General features: G+C 39.2%; 1 protein-coding gene across 13 annotated transcripts in view; it reads left to right on the top strand.

Annotated features, from left to right (window-relative positions):
* The window catches only part of SEC24D (SEC24 homolog D, COPII coat complex component), a 110,693-nt gene that overhangs the window by 78,114 nt on the left and 19,886 nt on the right, over nucleotides 1-12,693 (top strand). For 9 of the 13 annotated variants that reach the window (XM_074040370.1, XM_074040369.1, XM_074040368.1 and 6 more), the window contains 4 exons: nucleotides 2,103-2,294; nucleotides 2,876-2,969; nucleotides 10,084-10,200; nucleotides 11,266-11,436. In XM_074040370.1, the coding sequence (XP_073896471.1) occupies nucleotides 2,103-2,294; nucleotides 2,876-2,969; nucleotides 10,084-10,200; nucleotides 11,266-11,436 (574 nt within the window). Of the gene's footprint in view, nucleotides 1-2,102; nucleotides 2,295-2,875; nucleotides 2,970-3,309; nucleotides 3,785-10,083; nucleotides 10,201-11,265; nucleotides 11,437-12,693 lie in introns of those variants that run through there. The other 4 variants (XM_074040376.1, XM_074040375.1, XM_074040374.1 and 1 more) reach the window with 1 other exon arrangement.

The raw sequence follows: 12,693 nt of genomic DNA, 5'->3' as shown, positions 1-12,693 counted from the left end.
AGATTTTCTTTTGTGTCTTTTGCCTTAGTTGATTCTAAATTAACTATTAAAAGAGAATAAAAGCCCTTTGTGATTTGCTGGGATATTTTTCACCTAATGTCATAAAAAGTTTTACTGGGAAATGGGAGCTTAACTAGTGGAGTGCTGGTAAAAAAAAAAAAAAAAAAGCTCTCAAAAAAATAAATAAATAAATAAATAAAGCCTTGACTTGTAGTGTTAGCTCAATCCATGGTGTCAGTGCTTCTAGCCAGGCTGGTTCTAAACTATCAGGGTGACATCACTAAACTGGAGTTGGGAAAAAATGTATACTATTGGGTTATCAGTTGGGGCTCTAACTTGCCATCCCAAGTCCAGTTTTTCACCATCATTATAATCATCCTCAATAAAATGTCGAATTCCCCACATTGTACTCGACCCTCAGGGGACAGAAAACATAAGCTTTGGGTCCTGCCCTTTATTAGCGTGTAGTCAGGGATTCATGAAATGTTTACTAAAAGGTACCTTATGCTAAGAGCCCAATGAGAATGATTTATAGGTGTTTAGAAGAGGAAATGACTTCTAATTGGTAGCATCAGGGGAGATTTCACAGAGGAGGAAGAATTTGCACTTGGTTTTGAAGAGTAAGGTTCAAATGAATCGGGTGGGGGTTGGGGCAAGCATGGATGCAGTATAGCATAGTGGTTAGTTGCATAAAGTTGCACCATTTAGGATATTGAGGTGTGTGTGAGTGGCTGTATATGTGTAGTTAGAAAGAATAGGGAATTCTCATTTCTGAAAGCTTTGCAAGTGTCCAGAATATAAACAGTTTCCAAGTGCTTTTGGAAGGGATTATGAGAATCTATTTAAACTGCCCAGTGAAGAACAAATACCCTCAGTTAGTGAAGGAAATAGAGAAGAAAACACAGTTCAGAGCCAGTACCTTATCAGCCTGTACTCTGTTGACATATCAAAGAAATTGGTAAGTCTGCAGCAGAATCAGCAATTTGAACTTGAGATACTTCCATCTAGATACTTCCATTTTCCTCTCCCTTGTACTCGAGTAACTCTTTAGGCCATGTAGAAAATTTAGAAGCTGGGCAAACCAGGTTCCTTTTCAAGAAAGTTGTCCTTTAATCAAAATAAATTATGCTGACATCTAATGGTCAAAGAAAGTGGCATGTATGTTTTGTGTCTTTCCCTTAACCATTGAGCACTGCATAATATTCTCCATTGAAAATTAGTAAGGGCATCAATAGTATCTAGGTGTTTTCTTTTAGAGGAGAGAAAAATAGACTGTACAATGCACTCAGCAAGCATGAAACTGAAGTTCAGACCATGAAATTCTGAATGTACTTACTATAGACTATAGACTGGAATGACAGCATTCATGCCTTTACACTTAGAATACTAAGGCCTCATTTTGGAATTCCTTAAAAAAGAAAATCTACTTTTTGTTAAAGTTTTGGAGCTTTGGAGCTTTTTAAAAGTGCTTTGCCATGACCATCATAAATGGTCACCTAATAACAATTACACTATCATTTTATAAATGTAACTTACTTTATATATTTATACTATGTGTTTATAAGTTTATATAGTTCCCCAAATCTATCCTGTTTTCTGTTGAGATTCTCTGATGTGTAAGAAAAGAATCAGAGAAGAGGAGCAAGTGTTTTCTCAGTAAAAGCAGCTGTCCTCTTAGTAATATGAGTGTGGCTTCCTCATCCCTTGCTTCAAATATTCCATTTGTTCTTCTGACCTTCTGGTGACTTTTGAGACAGCCTTGTTTATAAGGAATATAATAAGCCTAGCTTATTCATGAAAAAAGCATTATTGTTTTCTATAGATTGAAAATAAATATGTTACAGAAATATGAACAAGTGTTTACTTGATTTTTACCTAGAATTTTGAGGATTTTTTTCCTTATCAGTTTATTTTTGTAGTAACTCCTATCCCCTATTGCCATGACTAGTATTGTTTACACCCGGTAACAGAAAGTAAGACAAAAACTTTAAACATGTCTTTATGTATTTTATAGAAGACACACTTACTGAATTTCAGATAGAAACCTCCTTTTCATTCTAAATTTATAAAGCATCTCAAAAACTTTTTTTTTTTCCTTACAGGGAAGAGCAAGAAGAGATGTCTGCAATTCGAGTGGGTTTTATCACGTATAACAAAGTTCTCCATTTCTTTAATGTGAAGAGTAATCTGGCCCAGCCTCAGATGATGGTGGTGACTGATGTTGGAGAAGTCTTTGTTCCTTTGTTGGATGGTTTCCTTGTCAACTATCAAGAATCTCAATCTGTGATTCATAAGTAAATATCAAGTGTATTATAATTTAAAAGTGAATCAGGTGTCTGTCTTTAATTGCACCGTGTTTTGATTCAATCATACATTGTTTTATCATTAGCAAGGGGGTTTTAAGACATGGATTATTAAACTCTATCATTTGTGTTAAGTCCGTCTTTTTAAAATATAGACCAGTATCTAAGAGAAAGAATTTTTTAAATACTCACATTCAACCCTATCGGTTCTTCCTCTTTTTCTGGAAAGGTATTGCAAGGGAGCTACTTCCTGTATGTGGATGAATGTATTAATGATGATGGTCATAACTGAAGATATAGCCACTGTTCCAAGAATTTATGGTCTAAGAGATCAGTAATGCAGTGAATAGAAAAAATATCTACAAAGAGTGATTTTGTAAATGTTCCATTCAAATCATAGATTTTGGTGCCAAGCCATGCTAAGATATCATTTCCTAAGGAAAATTACCTATAGGTGTTGGTGTCAAATAAATACCATATGTGTTGAGGCTTGAAATGTCAGTGATTTAATGCTTGAAATGTATTAAAATATGCTAAACATTTCAAACCTTTTGCTTACTCATGTCTTTTAGTTTGTTGGACCAGATTCCAGACATGTTTGCAGACTCTAATGAAAATGAGACTGTCTTCGCTCCTGTCATCCAGGCTGGCATGGAAGCACTAAAGGTGAGAAGAAGCCACTTCCGATTACTAGTAAATAAATTTTAAAAACAGAGAGACAAAAAGAAAGAAAGTTTCATTTATGAAAGAAAATACAGTCTTCATTAAAACACGTGGGTCACTAGAGGCTATTCCAAACTTCCACTCAAATCTCAGGAGGAAACGGCCAAAACCACAGATTGCCCCCAGCGTGTCCATTCCAGCACTGTTAGCATCTGAGCAACTCATTTTGCCAGGATTTCCAGTTTAGCTCCTCCCTCTGGCTTTTATATGAACTTTATATGGTCTATTTTAAAGTTAGTCCAACAGTATCAGATCTACCAGATTACCATATCACCCTCCACAGCCATGGAATTTGCAAACATGCCAGGCCAAGGTCTTGTGACAGCCAATGACAGAGATGTGCATGCTGATTGCCAGAAGCAGATGAGAGGTTGGCCATGTCTTCAGTTGGGAAGCGGAGCCCAAAATGACTCTGATCATTCTCATAGTAATGAAGACAGTAAACTGAAGAAGCCATAATGATTAAAAAGCACTCACTCTCGCGCCTGTAATCCCAGCACTTTGGGAGGCCGAGGTAGGTGGATCCCTGAGGTTGAGAGTTCGAGACCAGCCTGACCAACATGGAGAAACCCTGTCTCTACTACAAATACAAAATTAGTCATGCGTGGTGGCACATGCCTGTAATCCCAGCTACTTAGGAGGCTGAGGTGGGAGAATCACTTGAACCCGGGAGGCGGAGGTTGTGGTGAGCCAAGATCGTGCCACTGTACTCCACCCTGGGCAACAAGAGTGAAACTCCATCTCAAAAAAAAAAAAAACCCTCACTCTAAATCATCATTATTACCTTAACACAAGAGTCAAACCACTTTGGCCATGACAGCTAGTTTCTAAAATTAATTTTAAAATGTTGTTGTTAAAGCTAAATTTAAATTAACTTTTAAAATAAACAGCAACGACTGTATTACAGAACTGAGTTTATGAAACACTTCCCACATAATTTTTTATCTAAATGCATAACTTGGTTCTAAGACAGTGATTCTTGTTGGGTTTTTTTAATCTGCAAGAGTATTCATTTATGGGATCAAAGGCTATTGTGGGTATCACTCAAAAAGTCTCAGAATATATGTTAATTTAACATAAAAATTAATAACAAATATTATATCATAAAGCAACTTGAAGATATTAGGGCTCACCTAACAGAAGCAAACAAATAATTGGTTGGTCTTCAGAAAGAAGGGAATTTGTTTTATTCCACGTTACTACAAACAAGTACCTTCTGTTTCAGTTTGAAAGGGTTGTTTTTGTTGTTCTTCTCTCCTCCAGTAAGTTATCTAGAAATGCATATGTAAATGTTCCTGTACACAATAAGTCATACATCACCATACAAGTCTTTCTACTCTAAGAAGTCAGGACTGGGAATAATATTACGTTCATGGATTAGTGTGTGAAAGGAAGGATGAGTAGATATTCATTAGCTACTATTTCACCAATTAAGAGAGCATAGTAAAGTAGAATTGTACAGCCCAGGCTGCCAGAGGATCTGAATGTAGAGTCCCAGCTCAACCCCATATTTCATTTCTAAAAGGGAACAATGCTGTCTTACAACAATGGTTTCCACACTGGTAGTCCACAAGAGGTCTAGAGGCTGCTTGACAGCTTACAAGGAAAAATATATAAAGCACATTGTGTACATGCATTCTATGTATCTGAAATTTGATACTAATTATGATACATTATGAAAAGCACTATGTTCTTAATAGCCATGTTCTCCAAGGTTGCTCTTGCGGTCCAACGACTGCAGCAATCAGTATAGTCAGCTATCAGCCAGTTTACTAGAGTCCAGCTCTTTTCAGCCGATGTGATGTTTCTTCATATCTTTTGCATCTTATTTTTTGTTATATCTGCAATTTTATTGTTATAGTAATGTATATTTTTACCTTGACATTTAAAAATGAGAATAAACATATCTAAATATATAACAACTCATGATAACTTCATAAATACAAAGTTAATGTGTAGTATAATAGTGTTCTTACAAAGTAGAATGAACTATCTTTATAAAAGGTACGTAACTCTTTTTAAATAGATAAGGAACTGCCTTTACAAAGCGACACTGTTGGACGTAATGTCAATGGCAGTTACTACCGTCCCTGCTGGCAAAGTAAACATTGTTCTCCCCAGTGCCAGTTTCATGCAGAGGCTGCGTGATGCTCCGCTGTCCCTGCCCCGAGGCTGCTCACAGTGTGCTGGAAGAGATGTAACTCTGTAATACAAAACGTAATGTTCGTTGGTTATATTTTTTTAAATGGGGGTGGGAGAAGGGCAAAGAGTAACTTTGGAAAGCCCAGGACTGTGGCTGGTCAGCCAACTAACTCAGGATATTCTGCCCGGAAGACCAGAGATGAGAGTCTCATCCCCTGTGCACAGGGAGTAGAAATAGAAAGAACATAAAGTGAAAGCTTTCTTATTGTGTATTCAAGTGAAAACATCTCAGAACTGTACTCCCCTATTTGAATTATAGCTTTATTTTCTATCAGCTAGATGCCAAGTAAAATCTATATATAATCAGGAGTAGTAAACTTCTTGAAGCAAACAGAGTAGACAAAAACTGCTAATTTGTCATGAAGATAAACAGCAACTGTTTGGAAAGTTCTTATGTGTCTTTTCAAAAAGTCCTTGAAATATCCAGCTAAAGGCTTCAGTGTACTCTTTTCTGTTGTAAATGCTTCCATATCCATAACATCTTGTACTCATAGCACTTTTTTCCCCACATAGTCTTTCAAAATCTGCATTTATTTCAAAATCTGACCTTCATAACTCAACTATACATGAAGTGCTGGCATTGTCATTTAACTTGGCCAAAGAACCGTTTTCTGAGTTAGCTATTATTTCCACCATAAAGCTGGGGGTAAGATTTGGCCAAAAAAAAGAAGAAAAAAAAATGATAGGAAAATGACCTTCAGTGGTTATGCTTAAAATACATGACGAGTTGGGGGGAATTTATCTTTCAATTATCCATAATACATACTAAATGTGATTGCAGGGGAATGCATCACAAACAGTGCTCCTTGCACAATGGTTTATGGAGCACCATAGAATGGAAAGTGGTAGTCTCAATGGGGGTTGGAGAAACACAAAATCAAGGTCCTTCCTGTTCAGGGAGCCCTTGATCTACAAGAGAAGACAGTAGAATACTTAAAGTTGTGATACAAATGCCTTTAATTAATTCTAGAATAGTCTTTTCTATAAAGAAGAGCAGATGGAGATAATAAGCTCTGTCGAGGGTGTTAATAACATGTCTCTCAGAGGAAAGGGTGTCAGAGCTGAATTTCAAACTATGAGTTCTCCAGGCCAGCTTCTCTCAACCTATTTTCTGCCATGGTAAGAATGATATGTGGTATTCATTAATTCTGTATGAGTCGCTCCTATAGGCAAAGTCAGGCTTTGGTGAAAACACAAATTTTTGTAGGGAATAAAACATTTAACACATAGGAGCTTTATCTTTTATTAATTTGCTACTTAAAAGACTATATAGTGGTGTGTTTATGAAATTATGGATCTAAAATTAACCATTTTATAAGGAAAAAATAAATAAATATGACTGTTTTTTAAACAATATAGACCTTTTTTCCTTGTGGGCCCTGAATTTTTTTTTTCCCCTCAGAGTTTTACTATACGTAATTTTTTTTTTTTTTTTTTTTTGAGACAGAGTCTCATTCTGTCACTCAGGCTGGAGTGCAGTGGCATGATCTCAGCTCACTGCAACCACCGCCTCCCAGATTCAAGCGATTCTCCTGCCTCAGCCTCCCACGTAGCTGGGACTACAGATGTCCGCCCCACGCCTGGCTAATTTTTTGTATTTTTAGTAGAGACGGTGTTTCACTGTGTTAGCCAGGATGGTCTCGATCTCCTGACCTCGTGATCTGACAGCCTGGGCCTCCCAAAGTGCTGGGATTACAGGTGTGAGCCACCATGCCCAGCCTACTGTAGGTAATATTAACAAGATAATCAAGTATGTTTAATTATGATTAATACCGTGTACTGGATGATGGAATTATCCCAACAATATTTTGTATAGTTTAATGTATTGCCTGTGTCGTGGGATAACTGAGAATTAGAGAAGTTAAGTAATTTGTCCAATGTCATTCAGATAATAAAATAGCTGATTCTGATCGTGGCAGGTGGGACCCATGTTCTTTACTGCTGTAGTATAAAATGGCAATATTAATATGAGTAGAGAATATCTAAATGAATATTATTTTTGACAGTGAATGCCTTACAGGAATTGGGTAGGCCAGGCAAGAAAAGTTGAGGAGAAGGTAGACTTGTTTAAAGCTTTATACCCTCTTTGATATTTGAATTTTTTTAAAAAGTATTTTTATAATAATAAAAGCTGCAGGCCTGGGCATGGTGGCTCATGCCTGTAATCCCAGCCCTTTGGGAGGCCGAGGTGGGCAGATCACCTGAGGTTGGGAGTTCAAGATCAACCTGACCAACATAGAGAAACCTCATCTCTACTAAAAATACAAAATTAGCCGGGCATGGTGGCACTTGTCTGTAATCCCAGTTTTTCAGGAGGCCGAGGCAGAAGAATCACTTGAACCTAGGAGGCAGAGGTTGTGGTGAGCCAAGAGCACACCATTGCATTCCAGCCTGGGCAACAAGAGTGAAACTTCATCTCAAGCAAACAAACAAAAGCTACAGAAATGATAAATTCACAGTCATAGAATTTCAGAGTTTTCAACATGCTTAACATTTTATAATCAATATTATTGTAAATTTTACTCTGATTTGGTCATTGGAGCTAATATGTCTTTACTGGCCAAAACCTTGCTAGTCTCTTTCTCCTATGCAGTATATATACCTGTAGATTCGTACATATGCTTCTTCATTTATCCTTATGTTCTTATTAATGCTGCATCTATCAGTAATTTTCAGTAAAAGATACATGCAACAATAAGATCAAAGCACACACATTTTTGCTCACTACTGGCCATAGCAGAGACAAGACAGCAGGCCCCAGGTTACACCCCTTCTCAGTGTGTCAGCTGGGTCTTCACCTCTCTGACCCACTCCACAGAGTTTAGAATGTCACTCACTGAGAGAGACACTGGGATTCTGACCTTGAATTCTGACCTTGAATTCTCGCTCTTTGTTTTTAAGAGAGCTATTCACAAACCTAAATACCTTATTATTAGTAGCACTTACTGCACATCTTGCAACTGTGCCTTTGCAAATAACAGCTGCAGGCAGAGAGCTGGAGAAATGGATTCCAGGCCAAGGGAACAGAATGTGCACAGATATGGAGGTGTGTAAAGCATGTGGTGTATCCCAGGAAAGCAAGAAGCTTGTATGGCTAAAACTTCCAGTGCAAGCAGATGTCAGGGGTAAGGACATGTTGGAAATAAGACTGGAAAGATAGATTCAGACTCAACTTCAAAGGGCCTTTAAAGCTATCATTTACTGATTGTGTGACCTGGGGCAAATTGGATGAGTCTCAGTTTTCCTATTCTTAAAATGCAAACAATAGTACCTGCTGAACAAGGTTGTGGGTGTTAAAGAAAATACGTGTGAAGAGCGTGGCACAGAGCTGCATGCAGTAAATGTTGGTAGCAGCTCATCTCACTGTTTCTCACCCTTCCTGCTCCCACCCAGATAAAGGACTGTGGACATTATCCTGTACTAGAAAACCTTCAAGATTCTTTTCCCCTTTCCCCTTCCCCTCCCTCCCTCCCTCCCTCCCTTCCTTCCTCCCTCCCTCCCTCCCTTCCTCCCTTCCTCCCTTCCTTCCTTCCTTCCTCCCTTCCTCCCTCCCTTCCTCCCTCCCTCCCTCCCTCCCTCCCTCCCTTCCTCCCTCCCTCCCTCCCTCCCTCCCTCCCTCCCTCCCTTCCTGCCTTCCTTCCTTCCTCCCTCCCTCCCTCCCTCCCTCCCTCCCTCCCTCCCTTCCTTCCTTCCTTCCTTCCTTCCTTCCTTCCTTCCTTCCTTCCTTCCTTCCTTCCTTCCTTTGTTTGAGACAGGGTCTTGCTCAGTCACCTAGGCTGGAGTGCAGTAGCACGATCATAGCTTACTGCAGCCTCAAACTCCTAGGCTTAAGCAATCTTCTCACCTCAGCCTCCTGAGTAGCTGAGACTACAAGAATGCACCACCATGCTCAGCTAATCTTTTTATTTTTGTAGAGACCAGAGTCTCACTATGTTGCCTGGGCTGGTCTCAAACTCCTGAGTTCAAGCAGTCCTTCAGCATTGACCTCCCAAGGTGTTGGGATTACAAGCATGAGCTACTGTGCTCAGCTCTTCAGGATTCGTAAGGATAAAAGCCACATATCTGATCAGAGCCATTGTCTCCACTTCAGAGGCAGCCCTCTGGAGCAGTGTGCAGTGTGGTTTGGTGAAAGGCAGGGGTTGGAAGGACAATATATTGAATCATACTTAATTCCAGGAAATTTTGCTTAGTAGGTTACTTCTTAACTCCTTAAATAAGATTTTAAATCTTGATTCTTAATGCTGACTTGACTGTCATGGAGCTTGATTCTTCTTTTTGTTGCTTCCCAGAGACTGCAGGTATATAATCTTGATCCCACACTTTTCCTTTTGGCATCCTGCCTCGTAGCTGGTTCCTGGTGTCTACTGTTGCCACACCACCACTACGTTCTTATGCATTCTTCCTCAGAATACCACTGTAGCTTTAATCCGTGTTTACTGAAGATTTGAAATAAGAGCTTCTCTTACATCATCATCCTGGGATTTCTACCATCTACTTTATATTATGGGATTTACCTGGTCCTGAAAGACTGTACTGTAGGCTAAATAAGAAAGTATGTCATTGTAATACATCATTTTAATAGTTTTCTTAAAGCGTCATGATACACAGACCTATCTTTAAATGTTGGCTCTGTTTCATTTACAAATTGTATGACTTTTGGCTTGTCCTCTCTCAGCTTCAGTTTTCTAATCTATAAAATAGAATAGTGCCTGCCCAAGGACACAAAGGTTATTATGAGGGTTAAATTAAATGAATATAGTGCTTAGCTCATAGAAATAACTTATATTTTGTTTTCCGATTCTCTTAAAATGTTCCTACTCAAGCCATTTTCTGTGGGTTTTTGGGTTTTTTTTAGGCAGCAGACTGTCCTGGGAAGCTGTTCATCTTCCATTCTTCCTTGCCAACTGCTGAAGCACCAGGGAAGCTCAAAAACAGAGATGACAAAAAACTGGTTAATACAGACAAAGAGAAGGTACTTTGTAAACAGTTACTCTTTGAGTATCCATATGTCAGTTATTAAGAGATGTTAAAGAGGCAATGTGTTCTTCATGTAAGGAATATTTTGGATTACAAACAACTTAAAATATTTTATATTCCTAGAAAAACCATGTCTGAAATATGTAAATTAAAATAATGCCCCAGGCCAGGCACAGTGGCTCATGCCTGTAATCCCAGCACTTTGGGAGGCCAAGGCGAGTGGATTATGAGGTCAGGAGTTCGAGAACATCCTGGCCAACATGGTGAAATCCCGTCTCTACTAAAAATACAAAAATTAGCCTGGCACGGTGGCGAGTGCCTGTAATCCCAGCTACTTGGGAGGCTGAGGCAGGAGAATTCCTTGAACCCGTGAAGTGGAGGTTGCAGTGAGCCAAGATCGTGCCACTGCACTCCTAGCCTGGGTGATAGAGTGAGACTCCATCTAAAAAAATAAAGGGTCCCAAACTTTTTCATGGATAATCAGTGTAAGAGAGACTGAATGATGAGACTATTATAGAAATGGAGGAAGTGGGGGAAACAGCAGATTGAAGATAAAGGGTGGAAGAAGAATCTAGACTGTACCATCTGACAATACCCTTTGGAGGCAGAGGCCTGAGGCATGAAGCACAGGTGTGGGGATCTCAAAATATGCCTTCACCTAAAACCCCTGACTGTGTAGGGGAACGTCTGTGGGAAAGATAAGGTTACGGCTCTAGGGATCCAGCTAGTGCTTACGTGACAACACACAAGTTGCCTCATCTAAGTCTGTAAAGTAAGAGCTGCAGTATCAGCTCCATTAGGATTGATGGAGTATCAAATAAAATTGAACACACAATTATTTCACACAGCATGGACCTGGCACAGACTGGGTGCTCAGCAGGTGGCCACTGCACTGATGATGACCACAGTGTGTTTCTTTAGCCCAGTTCACTTAATGGGAAAATGTCTATTTCTCCATTTTGAAAATTCAGTAAGAATTCAATAGAAATTTAAAATTTAAACCAAAAACATTTTGTAATTTTTATTTTTTATTTTTTATTTTTTTGCATCTTTTTTCCAGATACTTTTCCAGCCCCAAACAAACGTCTATGACTCATTGGCCAAGGACTGCGTGGCTCACGGCTGCTCTGTGACACTCTTCCTCTTTCCTAGTCAGTATGTGGATGTGGCCTCGCTGGGGCTGGTTCCTCAGCTCACTGGAGGAACCCTTTATAAATATAACAATTTCCAGGTAAATGCCAGCAATTTGTTCACCTTGGTCTTGTACTCCCGTTTTAATTTTAGTTGTTTAGATTATGGGTTTAAAAAGCTGTGTTCCCTGGTAGATGACACATACAAATTCAAGAGCAGATGGAAAACAAGGTATACTGTTGGTCCTTCTTATCAGGAGAGTTCTGTGTCTTGGCTTCAACCAACCTCGGATCAAAAATACTCAGAACAAAATATTGCATTATACGGAATATGTACAGACTTTTTTCTTGTCATTATCCCCTGTAGTATAACAATTATTTACATAACATTCACATTATATTGGGTATTATAAGTAATGTAAGCTGAGTGCAGTGGCCCAATGCCTATAATCCCAGTGCTTTGAGAGGTTGAGGTGGGAAGATCACGTGAGGCCAGGAGTTCAAAATCAGCTTGGGCTATATATATAGCAAGACCCTGTCTCTACAAAAAATTTAAAAATAACTAATCTAGAGGTGATTTAAGGGATATGTAAAATGTGTGTAGGTTATATGCAAATATGCCATTTTATGTCAGGGACTTAAGCATCTGGTAGATTTTGGTATCTGTGGGAGGTTCTGGAACCAGTCCCCCACAGATAACGAGAGACGACTGTGCGTGTGTGTGTGTGTGTGTGTGTGTGTATGAACCATATATATTTATGGTTCAGCAATTCCATACTTCCTAAGTATTTGGTGATAGAATGAGCTCATTCGTCCTCAGAGTTAAATATCAATATGAGCTTTCATAATGGGGAAAATATATTTTATGTAAAATATACTTAAGATAATATTTTTTGAAGTGACTGCATATTTGTTTTAAATTATTGGGATTTTAGGGATCAATTCATTACACTTCTCTTTTCCAAGCCTGAATTGAGAGAGATTCAAGAGATAATCAAAATGTCAGCACTGTAATGGACCTGAGTCTGCAGGCAGGTGGGCTTGCTGATTCACCCCTGAATTTGACAAACTTATACACCCAGGCACACAGTGGGCACAATTTGAGTTTCTCCTGTGGATCCATGTGCCTTGAAAACGTACTGTATTGAGGGACAGAAAATATGTGCCTCCTGCAGGCAAGCTGCCTTCCTATGAAGAGGACCCAGAAGAGGCTCAGCTGTGCCCACTCAGTTCCTTTTCCCAAACTTATTAATCGGATGAGTCACTCCCCCTCACCTAAGGAGAAGGGGTCAGGGGTGTGCCTCTAATGTGTGTGGCTGGGCAGACATGGAGGCATGGACTGGGAAGGTGTGTTCTCC

Source organism: Macaca fascicularis, chromosome 5 (assembly GCF_037993035.2).
Source record: "Macaca fascicularis isolate 582-1 chromosome 5, T2T-MFA8v1.1".
NCBI classification, from domain to species: Eukaryota; Metazoa; Chordata; class Mammalia; order Primates; family Cercopithecidae; genus Macaca; species Macaca fascicularis.
Note: the sequence above shows the minus strand (reverse complement) of the source record. Positions and strands in the feature narration are given on the sequence as shown.